At 40.6% G+C, this 27374-nt stretch overlaps 1 protein-coding gene across 1 annotated transcript in view; it reads left to right on the top strand.

The window, feature by feature from the left end:
- The window catches only part of Phlpp (PH domain leucine-rich repeat protein phosphatase), a 317236-nt gene that overhangs the window by 201993 nt on the left and 87869 nt on the right, over positions 1–27374 (top strand). The window contains exons 7-8 of the mRNA XM_068228737.1: positions 19418–19568; positions 24732–24863. Coding sequence (XP_068084838.1) covers positions 19418–19568; positions 24732–24863 — 283 coding nt within the window. The remainder of the gene's footprint in view (positions 1–19417; positions 19569–24731; positions 24864–27374) is intronic.

The raw sequence follows: 27374 nt of genomic DNA, 5'->3' as shown, positions 1-27374 counted from the left end.
ATCGTTTGACTTTTAATGTGAGGAAAAGTAAATTTATTACATTTACCAAGGAAAATAAGCGTGCGATTGTGCCTTTTTTTAACAACTGTCTTTACGTCGCACCGACACAGATAGGTCTTATGGCGACGATGGGATAGTAAAGGCCTAGGAGTGGGAAGAAAGCGGCCGTGGCCTTATTAAAGGTACATCCGCATCATTTGCCTGCTATGAAAGTGGAAAACCACGTAAAAACATCTTCAGGGCTGAGGACAGTGAGGTTCGAACCCACCATCTCCCGAATGCAAGCTCATAGCTGCGCGGCCCTAACCGCACGGCCAACTCGCTCGGTGATTGGATCTTACTATATACGAGATACTACATAAGAGTTTCAACAATTGAAGACTTTAACGTTAATTTTTCATCAGATATTGTTTCTAACACCCATATTAGAAAAATTACAAATGATACCATTCGCATGCTCGCGTTTATAATAAGGAGCTCTAAATTATTGACTCATTCTTCCCTACGTATTCAGTTATTCACTAGCCTTTTAAGAAGTAAATTATAATATCCGTCTGTAATTTGGGACGCATGTTCAAAGAAACACATAATATATCGTGCCATTCTGATAAATCAATACAGTATTTTAGAAGTAGTTTTAACTTCACATCGCTACGTAACGGGCTAATGCTTATTTCATGGCAGATGTCAAGCAAAACTCTGACAATTAAACGTTGTTCCCCAGGACTACTGAACGCTATCTCCTGTCATATTCCACAAATGAAAGCTCGCAAGAATAAAATAGTTCACGTTTAAACATCCAGAACATCGCATCACTTGAGGTCACCATTATTATAACACATTTGCTGCAGAAATACATATATTTTCAGGATCACACACTATAATAACAATTAATAAACGATTCAAGGCCAGTGTTTCCAATTTATAAATTAATATGCTTCATTAAGGTACTTATTGTTTTAGTTTTTAATAACTTTTTTGTATTCTGTCCTGATTTTAATTAATGGATGTTCCAGTATGGAGAAATTCTGAGCGTACTTTAGATCATTATTTTCTTTTTATATTTATTAACTTATATGTCTTTGTCTTTATTTTGTTATGTCCGGCTCCATGGCTAAAGGGTTAGCAGGCTGGCCTTTGCTCAGAGGGGTCCCGGGTTCGATTCCAGGCAGGGTCGAGAATTTTAACCATAATTGGTTAATTTCGCTGGCACGGGGGCTGGGTGTATGTGTCGTATTCATCATCATTTCATCCTTATCACGACGCGCAGGTCGCCTACGGAGTCAGATCGAAAGACCTGCATCTGGCGAGCCGAACTTATCCTCTGACACTCCCGGCACTAAAAGATACGCGATTTCATTTATTTTGTTATTTTTACTTACAGTACATAAGGTACCTATTATATGTGTGTTAAGAAGGCACTGTCTTGGACCTACTGCCTGTGTACTTTCAAGGAAATAAATAAATAAATAAATAAATAAATAAATAAATAAATAAATAAATAAATAAATAAATAAATAAATAAATAAATAAATAAATAAATAAATAAATAAATAAATAAATAAATAAATAAATAAATAAATAAATAAATAAATAAATAAATAAATGTCCGCCTCCGTGGTGTAGTGGTTAGTGTGATTAGCTGCCACCCCCGGAGGCCCGGGTTCGATTCCCGGCTCTGCCACGAAATTTGAAAAGTGGTACGAGGGCTGGAACGGGGTCCACTCAGCCTCGGGAGGTCAACTGAGTAGAGGTGGGTTCGATTCCCACCTCAGCCATCCTGGAAGTGGTTTTCCGTGGTTTCCCACTTCTCCTCGAGACAAATGCCGGGATGGTACCTAACTTAAGGCCACGGCCACTTCCTTCCCTCCTCCTTGCCTATCCCTTCCAATCTTCCCATCCCTCCACAAGGCCCCTGTTCAGCATAGCAGGTGAGGCCGCCTGGGCGAGGTAGTGGTCATACTCCCCAGTTGTATCCCCCGACCAAGAGTCTGAAGCTCCAGGACACTGCCCTTGAGGCGGTAGAGGTGGTATCCCTCGCTCAGTCCGAGGGAAAAACCGAACCTGGAGGGTAAACAGATGATGATGATGATGAAATAAATAAATAAATAAATAAATAAATAAATAAATAAATAAATAAATAAATAAATAAATAAATAAATAAATAAATTAATAAATTAATTAATTAATATTGTAAGAGACTCTACATGGAGAGGAGAAACATAATGGGAAGACATCGCCCGTTCTCGTACAAACACATATTATATTCATGTTTTGTAATATACCGGGTTTGGCCATCCACTCCTTACTTTTTGAGATACGCAACCCAACGAACACTGTCGCCTGATCCTGTATTGCCTTAGTACAACAATACCGTTGAGTTCACACTCGAGAATATAAATTAAATCAATAGCGACAATGTTATTTCAATGACGTAAGCTATAATGAATGTTTAGACCGACCACGTTTGGACAGGAAGTGTCTCTTAGGACTACGAAGATATTCCCTATGGGCCACTCGTTCGCCACGGCTCTCTGTAACTAAGGTGACTAAACCACAAATCGCTGCTGTTGTGGAGCCAAGCTGCCAGGAAAGAGGTTCATACTTCCAGACTGGTACACACTTTTTTCGCTTTATGCCTTTTACACTGGATGTGATTTGGCTACACCTACTTTGTCTAACGAATACATTTTTATTTGGTCCGGAAATTGACCGTTTTTATCGGATATTACACAGCCAGGTTGGACTACGACATGATGGTCTGTAGGGAGGAAGCAAGGTACCTTGCATATTCAGCGCAGAGTGTGCGTGATATTTTGACCACCTTGTATATATATGTTTCAGCATGACGTCGTAAAGACATACTTGTTCGTTGTAACATGTGAGGTGTAACAACTTGGCAATCCTCAGTGATCAGGATTTTCATGTTCTTTTGTAAACACTGCCTGCTTTAAGTGATCCCACAGACAGAAGTCAAGTGACATAAGATAGGGCGATCTAGTGGGCCAGGAACTAGGTACGTCACCCGCCCTTCCTATCCATTCGTCAGGATATGAAATATGAAGATGGTTCTGGACGCCTACTGATCCTGTTGAAACTACCTTCGTAATCGGTCGAGCAGTGGAAAGTTCTCCAGCAAATGTAGAAGTTCATTTGGAAGAAAATGTAGGTAGCGTGACCCGTCAGACGGCCGTCGAAGAAATATGGTCCGATTAGGTAGTCGCCCAAGATCTGACACAAAACATTTACTCCCCACTGCACTTGAAATGCGTCTTGTCTTACTCAATGGGAATTCTCCGCGCTCCAATAGTTTATAATGTGCCAATTCAGAGAGCCATGATTGTGGAATCATGATTCAACTGAAAACAGGACTCTTGACCAAAAGGCTGCATTATTAGTCACAGTGCGTAATGGCCATTGAAAAAAATCTTACCCAAGCATCACGTCCGAGGAGCTGCTTGCGTAACTGCAGGTGGTGAGGGTGAAATGTATTAATATGCAATATTCAGATAACAAACGACTGGCTGATGTCCCCGTTCGTCTGTCGCGCAAGTGTCCGTGTACTACACTGGCGGAAGAAAATCTAAACACCGTGAAATAAGGAATGTAGAATACGAAAATTTTGGCAGTATATTTGTCGATGTAATATACTTAATTGCTTAAAGGTACAAGACCACAGGTTTAACATCCGCGAGCGAAAAGCCATCGCAAAAGTGTCATGCTGGTCCATTAATAACCGGTGTAATCGCCTGACTGTTGAATGCAGGCATGCAAACGTGCATGCATTGTGTCGTACAGGTGCCGGATGTCAGCTTGTGGGATGGAGTTCCATGCCTGTTGCACTTGTTCGGTCAATTGAGGTACGGTTAATGCCGGTTGTTAATGACGCTGGAGTTGTCGTCCAGTGATGTCCCATACGTGCTCGATTGGGGACAGGTCTGTTAATCGAGCAGGTCAAGGCAACATGTCGCCACTCGGTAGAGCACGTTGGGTTAGAGCAGTGGCATGGGGTGCGTGCATTATCCTGTTGGAAAATACCCCTCCGGGAATGCTATTCATGAATGGTAGCACAACAGGTCGAACCACCAGACGGACGTACACATCTGAAGTCAGGGTGCGTAGGATAATCATGAGAGTGCTCCTGCTCTCACAGGAAATTGCTCCCCAGACCATAATTACCGGTGTAGGACCAGTGTGTCGACACTGTAGACAGGTGGAATACAAGCGCACAACCAACAACCAACATACGGCCATCACTGGCACCAAGGCATAACCGGCTTTCATCGGAAGACACAACGGACCTCCACTCCATCCTCCAATGAGCTCTCGCTTGATACCACTGAAGTTGCATATGGCGGTGGTTTGGGGTACGTGGAATGCACGTCGCAAGGCGTCTGGCTCCGAACTGTCCTTCGAGTAACCGATCTCGAACAGCTCGTTGCGTCACTGGGTGCCAACTGCCGCTCGAATTGCTGTGGCAGTCGCAGTCCCCTGCGCCACAGCCATACGCCGAATACGGCAATCCTCCCTCTCGGTGGTGCCACGGGTACGTCCGGAGACAGGTTTTCTTGTGAGCGTACCTACTCGTGTCCACTGCTGCCAGCACGCATGCATTATATTTTTTATTTTTCTTAAATGCTATTTATTCGGGGCGTCGATCTAAGAAGATCCTTTGCCCCAACTTTGCACCATATGTTGTGAACCTGCGTGTATTTGGAAATAGCGAAGTGTAAAATGTTGAATGTGAGGAAAGGAACATTAAGGACGACACAAACACCTAGTCCCCAGGCCAGGGATGTTAATCATTTACAATTAAAAAGCCCTGACCCGGCCGGGAATCGAACCCGGGGCCTCCGGGTGACAGGCGGTCGCGTTGCTCCCTACATCGCGGGACCGAACAGCATGCGTGCATATTGGAGACATTCCTGCCAAGTCGCTCTGCAATAGTGCGGAAGGATAAGCCACCTTCACGTAGCCCTATTATACAGCGTCCTTCAACCGCAGTGAGCTGTTGATACTGGCATCTCCGTGGTCGTAAAGGAGTTCTGGGCCCAGTCACAGTCACTCCGTTCAATTTCACAGGTAACTAACGCTCTCGCACAGTACAACCCGTATTTAAAGCAAACCTGATGCGCTACGCCAATGCGATTTGCGAGAAATTTGAATCAGCGCCATCTTTCAGATGTATAAACAAGCTTACCAACGTTCGTTAATCTAGCAGAGCCCCTTTTTGGTGTTTCCGCCAGTGTAATATGAGGACTATTCCAAGCAGCGTCGAGCGCAAGGTCTTTGGACCAGACGTTTACAGGAGCATCTCCGACAGGAGATACCCTTCCAAGTATCCCAGTTGTCCGTAATAATCGCTCTAGATTTCGGAACGTATTGATAGTCTTCTGTCAGGAAACCGTTCGTGGTACAGGCATTGTGAATCGAATGGATTCTGAATTTTGACATAATATCTTGGATGTGGAGGTCATCTGAAAATTTGTGAAGCGAAATAGTGTCATGTAACAAAATGTGTGATGCGATGTTACCTAGCAACAATACCTTGAGAGCTGCACGGGCCGTGGATATTTTAAATCTGAACTACAAGGACTGCACGAAGGTGATTGCATTTGCAGATGATGTGCTCATCATAGTCAAATGAAAGAGAAAACTGGAGATAGAAAATAATGCAAACATAGAACTAAGTAAAATATCGACTTGGGCTAGAAAAAACAAAGTTGTGTTTAATGAGCAGAAATCTCAAACAATGATAATAACACGCAAGAGATCCGGCGTAAGGCAGAATTTGCAAATATATTTAAACAACGAGACATTGAAAGAAGTAAACTGCATAAAATATCTTGGAGTCATTATAGACAACAGATTTAAGTTCGATCAGCACATAAAATATGTAACTGATTGATAAGTGCTCGAAACTTATTCATGCTCTCTCAAAGTCTGCCAAAATAAATTGGGGACTTCGCCCTGATGTTATGAAGATTATATATAAAGGAGCTATTCTACCTATCCTGTCTTACGGAATACAATATGGATACAATCAACAACCAAGTCGTATAATGCAACGAAATTAAGAAGAGTGCAACGACTAATAAACATGAAAATAGATAAGGCCTACCGTACAACAACACATGAGGCACTATGTATCATAACCGGATTAACTCCCATCGTGATAGAATTTGGAGAAATTGCCAGGCACTATGACATAACAAAACGGACTGGAGAAATGGTAGTGGGAAAAGAGACTCTGAAACTTGATTCCAGGATGTGTTATAAACAATGGTCTCACCCGGCTCAAACGGTTAAAATACAGGACAAAATGGTTAACAAACACTACCCATTCCAAATCTATACAGATGGATGCAAAAGTGAGGCTGGAGTTGGATCTGGAATAATTCTGTACAGTCACTATGAACCTCCTCAACAATACCAATTCAAATTACACAATACCTGTTCGAATAATCAAGCAGAACAATACTCAATATTGAAGGCACTGGAGAAATTATAAGAAATTACACTGATAGTAAAAGAACCCTGGACCTACTCAAAAACAATGGAAAAAGCACCAATCTCGTAGAAGAGATCAGAAGGAAGATGAGAGACCTACAACTACAAAACTGGGAAATACACTTCTCATGGGTTAAGGTTCATGTCGGCACAGAAGGCAACGAAACTGCTGATCAATTGGCGAAACAAGCAGCCAGCAGGACAGACCTAGAAGTGACTTTCAATCAAATTCCTGATGGCGCAGTAAAAAAGTATTGCGTGAGAGAAGTTTACGATTGTGGGAAGAAGAGTGGAGAGAAACTTCCAATGGATCAATAACGAAAGCATATTTCCCAAGTGTTAAAGCGAGACTTGACTCAAAAATTATATTAAGCCACAATATGACGGTTATAATGACAGGATATGGAAAAATAGGGACCTATCTGCATAGATTTAAAATGCAAGAGCATGCGACGTGTCGGTGTGGCGAAGAAACGCAAAGTGTGGACCACATCCTATATGAGTGTGAATTATTAAAACACGAAAGGATAAAACTAAAGACAAATGTAATCAAATGAGGAGGCCACTGGTCTACAAGCAAGAATGAACTTATAGGTAAATACTTAAAGTTCTTTAAACTGTTCGTGAAGTGTATCAATTTTGATGACCTGACGTAGGGCATAGTTATGTCAAGAAAGAACACTTTCATTGAAAAAACCTGTAACATGATGTTTCTAGGCTAGACACATTAAGATCAAACATGTAGATATAGGTAACATAATTAATAGAAAATGTAATCACGACTACAAAAGAATACTTAAGCACGTAGTATTACTTAAATTGTAACGGAGCATGCAGTTAATGAATATGTTAATAAAATATTTAATAATGGCCATCTATCAAAACTCTACATCACAGCCTGCACGTTTGCTAGGTAACATCGCATCACACATTTTATTGCAAGGCATATTTATAACCATTTGTTTACAATTAATGAATATCATGTTTGTTCCACATTAACTAATAAAATAATTATTCCTTTCATATCTTTTATATTTACACCATTCATTACTTAGCAAAATATAAATACATAATATTAGAATATGTTTCAGACTGTGAGACCTTATTCAGCTAATTAAATAATATGTTTATTTTAAGCAATTGTTGAGTTGTTCTAATGGAAACATATATATTCTGAGAATTCTTCTATCATTAATGAACTTAAATATTATTTGAATAAACAAAGTAAATATACAATAAAGTGGATGATTCCAATGATATGTTAAATTTGATATCCTTTAAAAAGGGAAACATGCCTTTCATGTGGTCTTTTGAAGTTTAATAGCAAATGCAGGACTGCTAAGCAAATGTGTTCCTGGAGTGAAATGATTTAAGAAGTGAGCGGGAGGGGAGGAGTGAAATAGGAGGGATCTTGTTCTATGAAGTAATACGATCACTGACTTTTTTGTGTGTTTTAAGTATCTTAAATATTCCTCCAAAAAGGATAAGTTATTGGTTTGTTCAGAAATTCCATTTAGATTAATGCTAGAATTATATTTTTGATCTAACAGAATGTGAATGTTTTCGCAAATGTTCATTAAAGTACCTTTTTGAATTTTATGGTGGATAGTTAAATCTTGATTGTTAGAAGTAAAATTGTGAGAAAAACTTTTCATATGTTCCTTCATGGCCAAAAATCTATTGTGTTTTATGCCGTTTATGTGTTCTTAATAACGTATGAACGTTCCTTTCTTTTTAACCTATATAGCTAGAGTTACAATGTGTGCATTTGAGTGTGTCAATACCAGAATCAGAATGTTCATCATTATTATTGATGGTGTGGGTGTTGAAAAATAATTTAGGATTGGTATTATTAGTTTTGAAAGCTATGTTGAAGATAACTTTTTAAAGATATTAGTTACTTGAAAAATAATGTTGTAAGTAAATATAAGAATGTTCTTTTATCTTTTGAATCTCTGATTAATTTAGTGGATGGTTTTGTTTTCTACTTTATTAAGTATTCTGTTGACAAAATTTCTATTGTAGCCGTTCATAAGGGCGATGTTGTAAATATTACCGGTATTATTTTTTTATAAAAACAGTTGGTAGAGGTATATATAAAGCTCTATAAATCATACTGTAAAAGAAGGCTCTTTTGTGGGTACATGGATTTGTATGTGAACCCTGTCTTATTAAATTTGAAACTGAAGTTGGTTTCCCGAATGTATCATAAATGAAATGGTTATTGTTCGCAGTAATCGTGAGATCGAGATAATTGAGGGATATATAATAGTCTCGGATTCTAAAGTAAATTTAATATAGGGATCTATAGAATTTAAGTAGAAGTAAAATGTCACGATTAGTGAATTTGCACGATATCCTCTTCATATTCAGACTACATACCACACTACCAACCACCATAGAAACACGCAATAGTGATCACATCCCTCCAAATAGGGTTGAGTCAGTAAGGGCATCCGGCCGTAAACAGGGCCAAATCTATACGTGCTGTGCAGTTACACCCGTGACCCCACATGTGTGGGAAAAGCGGTAGGGAAAGAAGAGAAGAAGAAGCAACTTGGTACGATAGCGATAATGTCGTCGACATATCTCGTCCAAAAATAATAGCTCTGCGATTGTTAATTATTTCAGTATTTTCTAAATTGTCTAAATAAATGTCTGCTAAAATAGCTGATGCCGGTGAATTCGTTTTTAAATTGTATTGTTGAAGGTAAAACATATTTTCTAGAACAAAATTCAGCACGTAAATTTAGAAAACTATTCATTTCGAGTTTACTAAGTTTATGTACTTCCTCGTAAAACAAAAATCACTACCACCAACTTACTTTGTTTACTATATTTCATTAAGATTACTGGTGATTAGAACATTAGAATACATATTCGTGATATCGTAAAAATGGAAATAATAGTTGGATTACGAATATAGATTTTTAGTTTTATTGCAGAATTCAGTGGAGTTTCTAATTGTTTTGACTGTGAAAAAATAGTATTGTTTCAAAAATCTTTGAATGAACTGAGTAACCTTATAAGTGGGACTGTCTCTACGATTGATGATAGGTCTGATAGGTGTATGTACCCCAACCCCATGACGTAACAACCCATCATTCACGAACTAGGGCGTAAAAACAGCAATCCACAGCACGAACCATCCCATACCACGAAGAGAGATACTATTTTTAAGGAAGATCAGGTTATGTTTGATAGAGATCAACTAACCAGCCTCACATACATAATACTTTCAAGGCCCAGTACGTGATTCACTGCGAGACAAACACTTTGCTATCTCCATTCTTCGTTTGCACGATTTTTGGCGTCGCAAATTTCTGACTGCCTCATTTCGTTGCAGCTATGTCCTTGGTAATCTCAACTACTCAGAGAACTCATTCATTGATATTTACAGTCATTGTCAAGCTTCCAACGGCTGTCTTTATTTCTTTCTCTACTACTTTTTTCCCACGCCTGTGGGGTCGGGAGTGCGAACTGTATAGCACATGTGGATTTGGCCTTGTTTTACGGCCAGATGCCCTTCCTGACGCCAACCATATATGGAGGGATGTAATCACTATTGCGTGTTTCTGTTGTGGTTAGTAGTGTAGTGTGTGGTCTGAATATGAAGAGGGAAGTATTGGGACAAGCATAAACACCCAGTCCCCGGGACAGAAGAATTAATCAGAGGCGATTGAAATCGGGAATCGAACCCAGAACCCTCTGAACCGAAGGCCTCGACGCTGAACATTCAGCCAATGAGTCGGACAAGCTTCCAATGGCTGTATATTTCTTAAAACTCGAGGCCTCATGTTGATGCATTTGTTCTTTTATTTGATTTGATTAGTGTTTTAAAAATTTTGTTGAGTATGTTAAGCCTAACCGAGGCCATTCTCTGTTCACTCTCAATAGTGTGGATTCGATTTAAACTCAAGAAGTCGAAAAATTTAAGAACGAGGCTTTTCCTTCCGGAGAGATATGGCTCTGAGGTTCACTCAGCCTACTCCTGAAATGATTAACATTATTTTCAGTGGGCAAAGGTGCCCAGACATAGAGACAACCTCTCAGTCTCACACAGAGCCTTTGCCTTCCGATCTACGAGGGCCCCTTATGAACGTCTGTATGGAGATGACGTTTTTATGTTCAGTCTACAACCATCTCCGTCGGGCGCATCATAGTGAAAACAATATTAAAAACCGTCCCTGCAGCACGGGTTGCTTACCCTTCTACAATTCAAAATATAACGCTTTCGAATAAATTAAGGAAAGCGACTAAAGTCAGAGCATTGAAAACCGTTAGAAGTTCTTCCGAGCATTAATACATTAAATCTGGTGTTTAAAACTTTCAGAGGTTTTGGAGGGCGAAATAAGCTATACATTGATGGTAAAATCTCAAATTAATTTTCTTTTTCTTTTTTAGTGTTAACCCTTTTCATTTTCAGCCATCGATGTGTCCACCGGCTAAGTTAAACGATATAAGAGATTTGCTACCTTACGTACCTGTGCCATGGAACCAATATTTTTACCAGATACTCCAAGTTCAATCAAACCGTTCAGCCATCACAAATGACGTCGAGTCTGATGAAGGTGATAATTTTGTTGAATATGTCAACTGAGTTCGATTGAACGCATTTCTTTGTAATAATAATAATAATAATAATAATAATAATAATAATAATAATAATAATAATGCCAGGCTGAGTGACTCAGACGGTTGAGGCGCTGGCCTTCTGACCCTAACTTGGCAGGTTCTACCCTGGCTCAGTCCGGTGGTATTTGAAGGTGCTCAAATATGTCAGCCTCGAGTCGGTAGATTTTACTGGCACGTAAAAGAACTCCTGCGGGACTAAATTCCAGCACCTCGGCGTCTCCAAAAACCTTAAAAGTAGATGGTGGGACGTAAAGCAAATAACATTATTATTATTATTATTATTATTATTATTATTAATAATAATAATAATAATAATAATAATAATAATAATAATAATACTAATAATAATAATTCATTGATGTCACGTTTCGATTGTAATAAATTAATAATGTGATATAGCCTATGTTTTGTTTTATTACCATATGTACGTCTGAATTAAATCACAAAGAAAGAATAAGATGTCGAGTTCGCCCTTGGTAAAACAAAGTGTAATGGCATTTTCCTCGAAACGTGCATTTGTTGAATTCGTCCTTCTGGTCGGGAACGTCTCATATATTCATGAATTTATTGTCTATTCCATCAACGGTAAACATCGCTGATAGCGAGCGTAACTGTGAGCTTGTATTCGTGAAACAGTAGGTTCGAATCCCCCCGTCGGCAGCCCTGCAGGTGGTTTTTCGTAGTTTCTCAATTTCACACCAGCCAAATGCTGGGGATGTATCTTAATTGGCAGTGGGTTGTTAAATTAAACATTAATTGCTCGTGTCGTGAAGACAGATCTGCTCAGTTTGGGACATCTGAAGAGCCTCCCAATTCCTTGCCGAACGGTTGAGGTGCTTACAGACTTAAGTTTGAACTATCGCTAATTCGTTAACACCTTGTACCTTAATTAAGGCTACGACCGCCACCTCTCCTAGCTTTTTCCCATCCTTCCGTCACCGAAAACATTCTGTGTGTTAGTGCGACGTTGAAACATTAACAAAACAAGAAAAAGCTATTTGCTTTACGTCGCACCGACGCAGATAGGTCTTATGACGACGATGGGACAGGAAATGCCTAGGAGTGGGAAGGAAGCTGCCGTGGCCTTAATTAAGGTACAGCCCCAGCATTTTCCTGGTGTGAAAATGGGAAACCACGGAAAATCATCTTCAGGGTTGCCGACAGTGGGGTTCGAACCCAATATCTCCCGAATGCAAGCTCACAGCTGCGCAACCCTAACCTAACGGCCAACTCGCCTGGTAAAAAAAGAAAAATCCTGGCTGATATAGAAGTGTTCCGTCGGCATGTTAGCAAACAAACTGACAATAATAATAGTGGTGGTTATCGTATTGTTTGTATAGGCTGAAAAATCGTGTGTGTTCATTAGACACTATTGATTAGAAAGTTAATGAAGATAATGATTGAAATGAGAAGAAAAATGAAGGAATGATCACTCGAAAGACGAGAGAATAGGGTACTATAAAAGTGAGCAGCAAGGGGGTGGGGGTTATTGGAAGCCTAGGACTTGAGTGTCCTAATTCGCCGAGCCGGAAGGAAAGAGAATGTGGTAGCCTACAATGACCTAAGCCCATAAGACTTATTAACATTATAAGGACTATTGTTGTTACTTGATATGTGCTCTGTCTCTTCTGCTGCCACTTATCCCCACTAGACGGCATTTCTACTGTAATTACAAAAACTAACCCGTCACCGACGGATAGACAGCTGCTAGTCTCTATTATCTATGTATATTTTTGACCATTGTGTGAGGTAGGAGTTGTTGCGACAATTTGAAACCCTTTAGTCATGCTCCTGACTGGTTTCATAACGCTAACAATGAGCAAGGAGTTCTAATTACGTCATGTTAGGACAGAGGAAAGCTTCCTGTCGACCACTTATCTGGGGCTCATCTTCATGCTGCCTACTCCTTCATCTCCCACTCTCTCCTCACGAGCTCACTATTTCGTAATAACTCATCTCGTTGGGATACTATTGCCGAGCTGAGTGAATCGGTGTCCGGACATTTCGTACCACGGACATTCCGTACCACTTGATTTTTGAGGACATTTCGTACCACCTAGGTCGTTAACTACGTGCGAACGGTTTTCCCGCAATCCCCAAATATTTACGCCAGGCAATCCGTACCACATGATGTCAAATTGGAATTCCATTTCCACGCCAGTGGGCGCAATGAGCCTGACAGACACACTTTAGAAATCAATCCAAAATAATATACAATATTTGCTTCTATATTATTCTATATTATTATCATAAGAAAGTTGATTTTTGAAGTATAAATCCTGAAACAAAACAATACATCAGAAATATACGTCGTGTTCGGGCACTATATGCCTGACGGTCATAAAGATGAATAATATTACTATTATAGTAAATATTTATAAACTAGTGCATTTTTTCCGTATCAGGTAAGTAAAATAAAAGATTCTGACGAACTGGCCGATATGAGCTTGAAGAAGACACGAAAACAGGAAAGTACTGAAAGGTAGAAGTAGCTAGGTCCCCGCGAATGACGAATACGACATAAGAATTAACACGTGTGCCAATCAGATGAGTAGTGGTCAAACCCTGCGGAGGCTTCAGCGCCGGTAGTGGACAATGGATATACACTGACTGACAGTGACAATGCAACACTAAGGAGGAGTGGTTCGAAAGGGATGAAAGTTGGGGAAAAAACAGAGACGGCACGGACGAATAATTGATGTTTATTTCAAACCGATATGCAGGTTACACAATGCGCACGGCATCGACTCAGTAGGATGTAGGACCACCGCGAGCGGCGATGCACGCAGAAACACGTCGAGGTACAGAGTCAATAAGAGTGCGGATGGTGTCCTGAGGGATGGTTCTCCATTCTCTGTCAACCATTTGCCACAGTTGGTCGTCCGTACGAGGCTGGGGCAGAGTTTGCAAACGGCGTCCAATGAGATCCCACACGTGTTCGATTGGTGAGAGATCCGGAGAGTACGCTGGCCACGGAAGCATCTGTACACCTCGTAGAGCCTGTTGGGAGATGCGAGCAGTGTGTGGGCGGGTATTATCCTGCTGAAACAGAGCATTGGGCAGCCCCTGAAGGTACAGGAGTGCCACCGGCCGCAGCACATGCTGCACGTAGCGGTGGGCATTTAACGTGCCTTGAATACGCACTAGAGGTGACGTGGAATCATACGCAATAGCGCCCCAAACCATGATGCCGCGTTGTCTAGCGGTAGGGCGCTCCACAGTTACTGCCGGATTTGACCTTTCTCCACGCCGACGCCACACTCGTCTGTGGTGACTATCACTGACAGAACAGAAGCGTGACTCATCGGAGAACACGACGTTCCGCCATTCCCTCATCCAAGTCGCTCTAGCCCGGCACCATGCCAGGCGTGCACGTCTATGCTGTGGAGTCAATGGTAGTCTTCTGAGCGCACGCCGGGAGTGCAGGCCTCCTTCAACCAATCGACGGGAAATTGTTCTGGTCGATATTGGAACAGCCAGGGTGTCTTGCACATGCTGAAGAATGGCGGTTGACGTGGCGTGCGGGGCTGCCACCGCTTGGCGGCGGATGCGCCGATCCTCGCGTGCTGACGTCACTCGGGCTGCGCCTGGACCCCTCGCACGTGCCACATGTCCCTGCGCCAACCATCTTCGCCACAGGCGCTGCACCGTGGACACATCCCTATGGGTATCGGCTGCGATTTGACGAAGCGACCAACCTGCCCTTCTCAGCCCGATCACCATACCCCTCGTAAAGTCGTCTGTCTGCTGGAAATGCCTCCGTTGATGGCGGCCTGGCATTCTTAGCTATACACGTGTCCTGTGGCACACGACAACACGTTCTACAATGACTGTCGGCTGAGAAATCACGGTACGAAGTGGGCCATTCGCCAACGCCGTGTCCCATTTATCGTTCGCTACGTGCGCAGCACAGCGGCGCATTTCACATCATGAGCATACCTCAGTGACGTCAGTCTACCCTACAATTGGCATAAAGTTCTGACCACTCCTTCTTGGTGTTGCATTTGCTCTGTCAGTCAGTGTACAAATGAATACATTCATTGCGGTATCGTTTTTAATTTGCAATATTTCCCACTCTTTCAATTGGTACAGAATGTCCTCTCTTAAATATGTCAAAGTCATTAGCTGACACTTCGCAGGTAATCAGCCCGTCAAGTAGTACGAAATGTCCGGTGATACGAAATGTCAGTGGTACGAAATGTTCTAGAAACGAGTGGATCAGATGATAGAGCCTTCTGAGCCCAAGTTGGTCGGTTCGATCCTAGCTCAGACCGGTGCACCATTAAGTGACACGTTTCGTTTGCACTATTTACAAAAGCACCTGGGCCTGATGATGAACGTATCAGCTACAGTAATGTAATCTAATGAGCTTCAAAACCGTGAAAACGAAGCCAATGGAGCAGAAGTTTTTTCTTCAGTTATTATCGTACGGTATCTGAAGTGTTAGAAACAAAAGCACTCGATGTTTAAATAATATGTTATTTAAGAAGAATACGAACAGAAACAATAACAATACTGTAAATATTGTTACAAATGCTTCGAACTGTAATCGCCCTGCTAAATAAATAAATAAATAAACATATCGTGAATGGTATAATTGTTTATTTGATTGTTTTCTGTTTTAATTTTAGGCTCTTGTCGGGTTAAGTACCTCAAGCGGTAGAGTGCTGACCTTCTGAGTCCAAGTTGTAGAGATCAATTCTTGTTCATTCCTGTAGTACTAAGGTATTCAAGTAGTCTAGCCTCGTGTCGATAGATTTACGACACGTAAAATAATTCCTGTTGGGCAATATCTAGGCACCTCGGCGTCTCCAAAAGCCGTCAAAGTAATTAGTGGGACGTAAAATCAATGACACTATTACCATTATTTTGGGTTCTCCACCAACTTTTACTTGACTAGAGCGTCACTAAATTACGTCAGCATAATAATAATAATAATAATAATAATAATAATAATAATAATAATAATAATAATAATAATAATAATAATAATAATCACTTAGCCATAAACTAGTACTTAACCTGCGCCATTGTTTACTATCCATTAAGTCTGTCTCGAGTGATTCTTCAATTCACTTCTCTGCCCTTGTGAAGTACAGCGTCCAAAATGGTATTCGATAGAACTGTTGAAGAGTACCGTAAAGAAGGGCTACTTTGCTCTTTAAGGCGTAACATCGCTCCAGCCAAGTAAGCAACCGCAAGGAAACTGTTTTACTTCTTTTCTGATAAATTGAGACAGGGCAAGTTGGCCCTGTGGTTATGGGAGCGCAGCTGTGAGCTTGCATCCGGGAGATAGTGGATTTGAACCCCACTGTCGGCAGCCCTGAAGATGGTTTTCCGTGCTTTCCCATTTTCACACCAGGAAAATACTGGGGCTGTACCTCATTTAAGGCCATGGCCGCTTCCTTACCACTCCTAGGCCTTTCCTATCCCATCGTTCCCATACGACCTATCTGTGTCGGTGCGACGTAAAGTAAATTCTAAGAAATAGACAATATATAAATCGAGAGAACATGTGTAGTTTGACCTCAGAGCTCTGTCATAGTGAGGCTGGAAAGAATTATATATGTAAATACAAATTTTCGCGCTTTTCTTGTTGCGAGAAAATTGATCATCAATGACTAGGTAGGTAGGTAAGGGTGTTTCTGCCCGAAGGCAGGTCCGAACCTCCGCAGAGGTGTTCCTGAGCCGGAGTTTACGTGCGGTAGGGTGGCCAGTTCCTTTCCGCTCCTCCATTCCCTTACCCCCACCAACAGCGCGTGGCAACCCATCCAACTCCTGACCACGCCCAATGTTGCTTCGAAGTTCTCACGGGATCCGGTGTTTCAACACGGCTACGGCCGTTGGCCATCAATGACTATCATACGGAAATTACAACAGGGTAGTTGCCGATACATTACTTTAATATTATTTTTTATTACACTGATCAACAAAAAGCTTTCGGCGGATATCCTGGTGTTAAACACGCGTTAAAAGGTAAATGAAACATGATGATTTAGGATATGAAAACATTTGTCTCTCTCACCCACTATTCCTGAGATATCATGTACGACATCAACCATTTACATATGTTTAATACTGCATCAAGGAAACCAACTCGGACAGAAGTTCACTAGAGCTCTGATTGACACATGGAGTACTAATGAACATGGCTTTAGCTAAGATTAGTGCAAATGCAACAAATAGCACATATTGGATCTGGTGAATTTATGCAACTTCTTGACTACACAATAACCACTATCACTGACACTAAAAAAATAAGCAAATGAAAATATTTGGATTTGTATGAAATACAATGAAAATAATTTCTATGAAAAATTAAACTTTGTCAACATTTTCAAAAGCTGAAGCGATAGAGCAAAACGGGTTTCAGATTTGAAGTCAGCATGAAAAACTGAACTAGAAACAGTGAACATCATGTCACCCGCTGTAAATCAGCGTTATCAGTCCGCACTTCTGTAATCGCATTGATTACGTATTCACAGCGGAACATTTCACTATGTTCGACAATTTCACCTGTTGTGGAGATACTTCGCGCCAGTCTGAAAGTGAACAGAGGAGGCCGAGGTATCATCACTCCTCTTCGGGGTGGTTTTGTGCAGTCTGTTTCAATTATTGGTTTGGGATAGCATTGTCTATACGCACTACACTACCAACCACCACAGAAACACGCAGTAGTGATTATTAGCGCCCGGATGTATATGACATGTCATATTTTTTCTTTAAATTATTTCCATGGAAAATACAAGTTAAGCATGATTCTATATATGGTGACTAAAATTACGCAATTTTCACGGGTCATATAAGTCATATTTGACTCTTTTAACATTTTTGTCATTTTCCGGTAATTTTTTTATATCATGGCCATAATTCCCAGCGAATGTTCGTGTTTTTGCCATATCTTACCTTTTTATTCCATTTTCGCACAGCTGCTTTCAGTCGTCTAATATACGGATTTTTCATATCTTGTAATTGTTGTCTGTAATTCATTACATTATCTTTCTTAGAAATATATATTTATGTGAATTAGGACGGAAGCTGTATAAAAAGAGACAGATGATGAGTAGAAACCGACAGAGAGATGAACCTCAATTGAACTCTAATGATTCCAATATGGCTCAATTACATCCTGCAATGTTGAGCGTCTTTTTCCCATTAAAAGTCAATATTGCGTGAAAACAGAAGATCGTTCCTATTTGAAAAAATCAAAACGTATGTAATTTGCTATTGTAATTCTCCCCGATCGCTCATCAACCTTTGGAATGAGTAATTAAATAAATTCAAAATATAATAATAAAATTAATATTATTAATTATTTTTTATTATTGAATGTTCTATATTTTACAAACACATTTTCAATATAATGTTAATTTAAACAGCGGCAAAATTTTGAAGATTTTGAAAATGTAACCAAAACACTTTACGTCATATTTCTCATATTTTAATACATTTTTAGCTCATAAATGCTTGCATAATTCTAATATTTTTAGGTCATTAACATCCGGATCCCAGTGATTATATTCCTCCATATAAGGTTGGCGTCGGGAAGGGGCATCTGGTCGTAAAACAGACTCAAATTCACCTAAGAAACTAGTTATTATTGCTGATAACTTTTCCACGCGTCTCGGTCTTCCAAAGTTGCCAATGGGAGGATATTCCACCCAAAAGTACCCACTTGACACAACCACTGGTCGCTACAATCTTTCATCCCGTGAATGTCGCCAAGGGAGATGTACTAACTGTGTGCAAGAAGACAACTAAAGGACTCCAGAGTACTTTTTTTCCAAACCAAACGTTTCCTCCATTATTCAAAAGAATCTTGATATCATGGAATCAAAAGTAAATAAACATTGGGAATGACATCAAGAAATTTAATACACATTCGTGTGCAATTTTGTTTTTAAAGAATAATTTATCACCTCTTCAAGTTCTTCAGAGTGACCATTTACATCTGAATTGGGAGTTCCAATTTTGCTCCACGTTTCATTTGCGGTTGAATTAGATTTAAGAATGGAGCAAAGTAACGCTCCAGCATGAACAACTTTGTACATCTTGATGCCAGCTATCAACAAATAATTGTAAAACCAAAAGTCCACAGTATGTTTATTTAATGATCTATTGTCCATTGTATAAGTTTGATAGTAGTTGGATTAGATTGCAATCCATTTTTTATAATGTACATTATAAGTCCTTAAAATGGAGCAAACAACCCCAATTTATAGTTGAATAATACTTGTCTTCATTTCCATGTTGAATGTGTTCTTTCTCTCAGTCTTCAGGAGCTCCGCCTGGAGAGGAACTCCCTCCGCGAGCTGCCCGGAACTCTGACTCGCCTGTCACGACTGAGCGCCCTCCTGCTCGCCCACAACCAACTAGGAGAGCTGCCGGCCTTTCTGCTGGCCATGAGAGCGCTCACCTTACTGGTAAGTAATACTCATTCTGTTAGGATCACTTAGGGATACTGTAACCGGGAAAGTAGTCATATATTGAGGGGTTAAGTTTGACAGCCACAACTTCTCTCTTCTTCCATCAGTATTCATGTTCGTTAGGATTCCCACTAAAACAAGAGTCATATTAATCCGTATGGACCTATCAAACTTAAACAAAGTTGATAGTTGATCTTCCAGTCAGTTCTTTTTCAATGTTATTTATACCAGTACATGCCTCGATACAGGATGTTTCTCAACGTATACAAAAAGCAAATGGTGCCTTTGTTCGGCTCTATCCGGTATGAAAGAACAACAAAATATCTATCAGGACCAAACTTCGCATTTTCCGAAGTAATGTCAAGGCTGTTGTACTATATGGGTCCGAGACCTGGAAGGTGACTAAAGTGATTACCTCCAAGTTGCAGACCTTTGTCAACCGCTGTTTAAGGAAGATTTTAAACATCTACTGGCCGGAAGTAATCTCCAATCATGAACTATGGAGAAGGACGGGTGAAATCGAGATGGCCATACAGATAAAGCGGCGGAAATGGAAATGGATAGGGCATAGGTTGAGGAAAGGGAATGAAGCCATTGAGAGAGAGGCACTGGATTGGAACCCGCAGGGTAAAAGGAGGAGAGGAAGGCCCAAACAAACGTGGCGAAGATCTGTACACATGGAGGCAATGGAAGAAGGCAAGACCTGGAGAGAGGTGAAGAGGTTGGCTGGCAACAGGATCAGATAGAGATGCTTTGTTGATGCCCAGTGTTCCACAAGGAACAACAGAAATTAAGTCAAGTAAGTCAAGTACATGCCTCGCTGTCCCTAAGAGATTTCTTAGTGTTATTCTTTAGATCAGAGTCAAACTAAATACTAATTAACCGTATCATATTATACCGTAATAATAATAATAATAATAATAATAATAATAATAATAATAATAATAATAATTTCATGTGGCTATTGCGAGCCTGGTACAAGACCTTGTAAAGCAGATCATCCGACGAGGGTAGGTGATGTCTGCCTTTTAAAAACTACGCGTTCATGAGCTAGAACAAGGTGTTGTGTGTAGTATGTGAGTTACAGGGACGTTAGAAACAGCAGAGATACCCAGTCCCCGAACAAAGGGAATTAACTATTCATAATTGAAGTCTCTCGACCCGGTCAGAAGTCGAACCCTGAGCTCCAAAAACCGAATGCATCGATCACTCAGCTATGGAGTCGAACAGTGTCGTACCATAAACAATAAATTCCGTACATTTCATATAAATTATCATCATAAAATTTCAAAATTAATTTTTTGAAGTAATTTCAAAAGTGATATAGAAAGATCCACTCGTGTTTCTGATGTCTTCAATATCCTCATCCAAAAGCATTTTACATAGCCTATTGTGTAAAGACAAAATGTCTAATTTCAAACATTAAATGCCGAGGGGTATGGGACATTGAAAATGAGAACCAAATACTGGATAGCATCATAAGTGCCACAAACTCATAATCATTGATAGAGTATTTTATACACGAGGTTATTGTAAAAAAATATATAAATTAAGCGGGTTCAAGTCCGTTAAGCATGGAGCATTATTAAGCAGAATGTTGGTGTTATAAAAATAAAATAAATTGAACTAAATGTCGGGGAGAATTATTTTCTCGTATTTGATATAAAGTGCTACTTAAAGGATAGACCCTACCTAGAATGAGAGATTGCAGAAAGGTTGAACGTATTGGAAAGTGAAGTTTAGAATTGAATGTAAAATTTTACGGTGTACCTATGGAATATTTATTCTAATTCATTTTTAGTGAAGAGGAAATTTTCTACATCAGTCTTAAGGTGTCCTGTAAAAATATATGTCTACACAACAAACTTCATAATTCATATAGATCAAATCCTTTGCAGTACTGAAAGTTCAAATTTACGTCGTTTTGTGAACCTATGAATAGTTTTGAACTGATTACTTTTACCGTTGTCCGACTCGTTGGTTGAATGGTCAGCGTACTGGCCTTCGGTTCAGAGGATCCCGGCTTCGATTCCCGGCCGGGTCGGGGATTTTAACCTTCATTGGTTAATTCCAATGGCCCGGGGGCTGGGTGTTTGTGCTGTCCCCAACATCCCTGCAACTCACACACCACACATAACACTATCCTCCACCACAATAACACGCAGTTACCAATACATGGCAGATGCCGCCCACCCTCATCGGAGGGTCTGCCTTACAAGGACTGCACTCGGCTAGAAATAGCCACACGAAATTATATATTATACTTTTACCGTTGTTTTTAATATTTAAGTTCTGGCTACAAGGAAATACGGAAACATAGCTTCATGATTGCGGTGGTTATTTTTTCAAAGGGACGTAAATCTAGATAACCATCCACTCTTAACACCAATCAGAGGGGAAGGAGGAAGAAGTCCAACCCTTCGAAGAATTAATATAAATCCAGGTAAAGGGGAAGACCTGTGTGAAAATAAAAGCCTCTCTGGGCCTGGCAAACATGGCAGTTACAAGAGAAGTCTGTATACAGCATAACGCTGATTAGTAACCGAGCACTGAGTATTATACAGGTTGTAGAACCTGCAGGAAATTCTTTGGATATAAAACACTAAAGGATCTACAAAACTAATACCTTATTAGGGATTGTATGGTAGTACTTGTTGGGGAAACATATGGATAAAGGAGAACTGAAGGTTAGCGTAGACCTGTAGTGAACGATGTGTTCGTTGCAGGACTTCAGGAGAACCGTGTGGAGAGTGGCAAGCTGTAAGTTGCGTAAATCTGTAAGTGAATTTTGTTTGTGTTGTAGAACTTCGAGAAGAAGCTGTAGGTTGACGTAGACCTGTAATTAACTTTGTGTGTGCTGCCGAACTTGCAGAAGAACCCTATGGGGAGTGGCAGGCTGAAGCCTGATGTAGACCTGTAGTGAACTGTGTGTAGAGTTTTTCAGAACCTGCAGCAGAATCGTATGGAGAGTGGCAAACTGAAGGCTGACGGAAACCTATAGTGAATGTCATGTGTGTAGCAGAACATTCAGGGGAGCCATGTGTTGGTGACAGAGTGACAGACGTGTAGTGAATGTTGTGTGTTTTGCAGGACTTGCAGGGGAGCTGTGTAGATTATGACAGGTTGAAGAATGACTTTGACCAGTAAGAAATGGCATCTGTGGACTCACTGGTTTGCCACGAAAAGGTGTTACTTAATATGCCCGTAGGTTACTGACTTTCAGCTTTATTAAACGCCACTCGACTGCATCGGAATTCGACATTATAGCCTTAGAAGGTGAATGTTAAACATACCACACTACACTACACTACACTACACAGCCGGGCAGTTCACCTAAAGTATCGAAATGAAGTATTACCTAAACTGACAGTGACTACCTTGGACTGTCCGCTACCGGATGAGTTGGCGTGCGGTTAGGGGCGCGCGGCTGTAAGCTTGCATCCGGGAGATAGTGGGTTCGAATCCCGCTGTCGGCAGCTCTGAAGATGGTTTTCCGTGGTTTCCCATTTTTACACCAGGCAAATGCTGAGGCTATACCTTAGTTAAGGCCACGGACACTTCCTTCCAAATCCTAGGCCTTTCCTATCTCATCGTCGTCATAAGACCTATCTGTGTCGGTGCGACGTAAAGCCACTAGCAAAGAGAAAGGATTGTCCGCTGATGGGCTCATGGCCCCTCTAAGATGAGGTACCGGAGAAGAGGGGAATGAAAAATGAACGCATGGGGTAAAACATATGATAAATTCTACTTTTGGATAATAAGTTGCATAAAAACATAGAACTCCTCTCATCTCAGTTCGCGTGTTGACACACAAGCGTTTTATCTCAATCACTTCTATGTACTGTCTTGGTGTTGCATGCTATCAGTGTCCGGAATTCCTTCTAAACTTTGACATTACTCCAAATTGTGTCACCCTCTTGGGAACGTCAGCTATATCTACTATTTAATATCCTTGGTCACACCCATGATTTATGTTAACACGTTCTATCCCAACATGTTTGAAATAGTTCGTAAGATAGTTCTATATTCTGAAGGATATTAGTATACTGTAGAAATGTATGATGAAGAGGCGTTAAGGAACACTTGAATGTATTCAGTGAATCAGGTCCTAAAATGGCCGATTATTATCTGAAGTTTCGGGAAAATGTGTAAAGTTGCTTGAGTGACTCGTAAGTACTGTTCTGCTAACTCCCGGAAAGAAAAATACCAGGCCTGATAAACCCTTGTGTATATTGATGATTTCTACAAATATGTGGCAAGTCGAGTAAATACATACATTTTACCTACAGTCGATGATGGACGACTTTCCGCCATTTATAAATTGCTACACAACAGTATGAAAAGTAAATTAATAAGCCATGGGTATAAAACTCAATTTAGGGTGATTAAAAAGTACGGAATTCGAATGGAAACTGCCTCAAAGCAATATGAAAATGTTCCGCGGAACTCTGGAATATTAGAGTGGCGGCATTAATATTCAATAAACATTAAAGAGCTTAGGCAAAATGGCTGTAAGAACCTTTTACCTTGATAAGTCTCAAGCTGACAATAATTTGACTTGAGAAATATTCTGAAAAAATAGAAATGAAATGGGAGGGGATAAAGTAGAAACATTGATAACGGACTAAGGACAGTGTGAAAGGTTTTACGGAAAACAAGGCTCCACCTGAGTACCAACCCGGAAGTATCAGTGGTGGTTATCATGAATACTTAGAAAAATATTTTTAGAGAAACTTCCTCCTAGTCTCCTTCCCTCGTCCATTGTAAAGATAGACATTACTCCTTACCATTCCATACAGATACGATAAAGTACCTTTCCAAAGTGCAATCGAACAATCTACATGTAGTGATTAGGATGAGAAACAAAGCGTGAGGTTTCTCTGAAAAACTGCGCACTTTATAATCCAAAACTCTGGAGGACATCTGGTCTGATAGGCCAAGATCCTTGCTAAGTTGTTGTCTACGGGGTTATTTTATTTGTTTTAGATTTGCGGGGCCTAACATCTAGGTCATGGGGCCATATATTGGTCATCAATATCCTACATTCCTCTCAGAAGTCTTTAGATTAGCATCCAAAAGGATGTTTATGGACTGGAAAACTTCCATCACTTCCATCAATGCCAATTAACTCACATTAACAATGTGTTTTGTATGTTGCAGGACTTGCAGGGAAACCGTGTGGACAGCAACAAGCTACCTTCCTCGGGCCACAAGGATGACCTCAACCCACTTGGTAGAGTCAATTTACGGGCCAATCTTCTCAAGGGTTGCATCGTGCTCGGCAACTATGGAGTAAGTACAAACGACTATTGTTGTATGAAGAGAGAGAATTGAAAGAAATTACTTGTATTTCCTTTTCAAATGAGAAAATACTCTCTCTCTCTCATGATGTACAGTTGTGTATAGAAAATCTGGCCCATTCCTGGTAGATCACAGTAATGTTTTCTCTTCCGTACCGTTTCTACATTTACCTAGCTAACACTCGACTCCACCCGGCCCTTACTGCTTCCCTTTACGAGTGATTTGAAATAAACCCCAAGAAACAAAAATACGCCAATGTTATTCCCTGATGCAATGAACCTGTGGTCAGAACGAGCTTCCGTTAATGAAATTAGCTTGGATTGGTGTTAGTAAGGAGAGGTGGACTCGTCGAATGTAATATGCTTAGAGATTTGACCATGTAGAGGTGATGCAATCATCCACTGGAGGAGGCAAGCAACTTGACAATCGTGTTGCTAGAAGCATGCAGTATGGGGAATGAGGTGGACGCTGGAGAGACATATCTCTTAGACCTAAGTCGCCATTCCTATGTACACCAAGTTTCTGCACGCAAGTATACATCAACATACTTGCGTGGCACGTAATGGACGAGACATGAATTTCATCGGCAAGCCGGTGGAAACATAATGTTATAAGTCGTATACAAAATTCGTGAATTAGAGAAAACCCTGAATATCTCATTCCTCATAATTAACAAGTCGGAAATAATCACATCTGTACATAATTTTAACGCAGCTACTTCCTTCGTACTTTCAGACGAACATGTGGAATTATTATTAGTCAAAGGTATCACAAGTGAAGTTACAAGATACTTACAGTAAGTAAATATAAATTTGATCATTAAAATTGGTGGCTAGACCGTAGTATAATGAATATTAAACAATTTATGCCCACTGGCGAGCAACATAAATAGCCATAGTTTGGAGCCATCAACTCCTTAAGCGTGCGCCGGGTCGGAGAAAGTGTATACTGGTACAAGTGAGCTGTAGTCCGTTCCTCACTACTCTCACAACCAGCTGATTATGTTGAAAACAATTTCTTCAGAGCAGCCTCTGATCTAGCGACGCCTGTGCAAGCCTGTTGATTGTTTGCCATTCAGGCCAAGTCTCGTGCCTAACAACTAGGTTTTCAGATGGTAAAATCCAGTGTTGTCGCAAACTGCTGTCCTTCTTCGCTAACCTGGAGATCTTATGGTGAGCGTCAACGATGAAACAATGTGGAACGGTAATAATGTATGAAAAGACTAGCAACATACCCCGGTTTGGCACGGTAGTAATTATTAATTTATGATGATATGCTTTATATAATATCCTTGCAGATGGCATTACTTGCATTACTCCTGATGTATGTATAAGGCAGCTTCAAAAAGTATGGTAACAAGACCTCGTACTGATAAACTTCATTTTACAGGCAGATACACAATAGTAGGTCTCTGATAAGCATTACTATTCAACATCGTAACCGTTCTTGACCAAGCACTTGTTCCAACGGTACACCAAGGCAACTATGGCGGCATGGAAGAAATCTGCGTCCAGGTCCTCAAGACGATGGCATGTTGAACGGTCGTATCGTCGTTGAATCGCTTACGACCCAAGTGTTCCTTCAGTGGCCCGAGAGCTGGAAACCACTGGGTGCCAGGTCGGGACTGTAGGGATGATGGCCCAGATGGTTGATTTCCTCACCAGTGGAGCGGTAGTTACTGTACACACTGGATCGTTTGCGAGTAGTGTTGTATGTCCGGCGCTCCCTTTCACGCTCAGCCAGCCAGCTGCACGCGCGCCTGTGTATCATTCTGCTAGCTTCGACGCGCAGCCCTCAGTGCGCGTGCCTGACCATCGAGTGTACTATAAATAGGAGCTCCCTGCCTGCTCAATTGCCCACTTGCCCGGTGTCCAGCTCCAGAATACACCCTACGTCGAGCACGGAGGCTACTCCTCTTGAAAATGTGCTTCGACCAGGTGGACTGAATTTCTGGCAGTACGAGGTTTCACCTCTGGTCACCGCTCCCTTACCTGTTTCCGCTGCCTATGTTCCGTAATTCTTTTACAAGCCATTTTCATTCCCTAAGTTATGCAAGCTCCCTTAGTTTCGCTAGGTGGAATTTCTTCAATCAATTGAACTTGCTTTTTAGGAATTCAGGCACTTCAACAAGCAAAGACTCTCAAGGACATTTATGTTAGTGTGCCAGATAGTTCTCGACTATCAACGTGTCAATTCACAAAGACTATCTTTTCAAGATAGAAGTGTATATAAAGACTGTAAACCTGTACATATTGTATAAAGACAGACTTTTCTCAAGATTCAATATTCCTTTTTGCTTCAAAATAAATTTCAGTTATTTATGTAAATATCATAAAGTGAAGCAATAAAAGTTGTGTTTTGTAAATGTCAACCTTGGTTACAACAAGTAGCAATTAGCAGAAAACGATTTGGACTTTTCTCAAAAGGCGTCATGTTACTACACGAAAACGCCAGACCACACGCAACCAACAACACTCGTGAATTGTTACGGCGCTTCCGGTT

This window comes from Anabrus simplex, chromosome 7, assembly GCF_040414725.1.
Source record: "Anabrus simplex isolate iqAnaSimp1 chromosome 7, ASM4041472v1, whole genome shotgun sequence".
NCBI classification, from domain to species: domain Eukaryota; kingdom Metazoa; phylum Arthropoda; class Insecta; order Orthoptera; family Tettigoniidae; genus Anabrus; species Anabrus simplex.
Note: the sequence above shows the minus strand (reverse complement) of the source record. Positions and strands in the feature narration are given on the sequence as shown.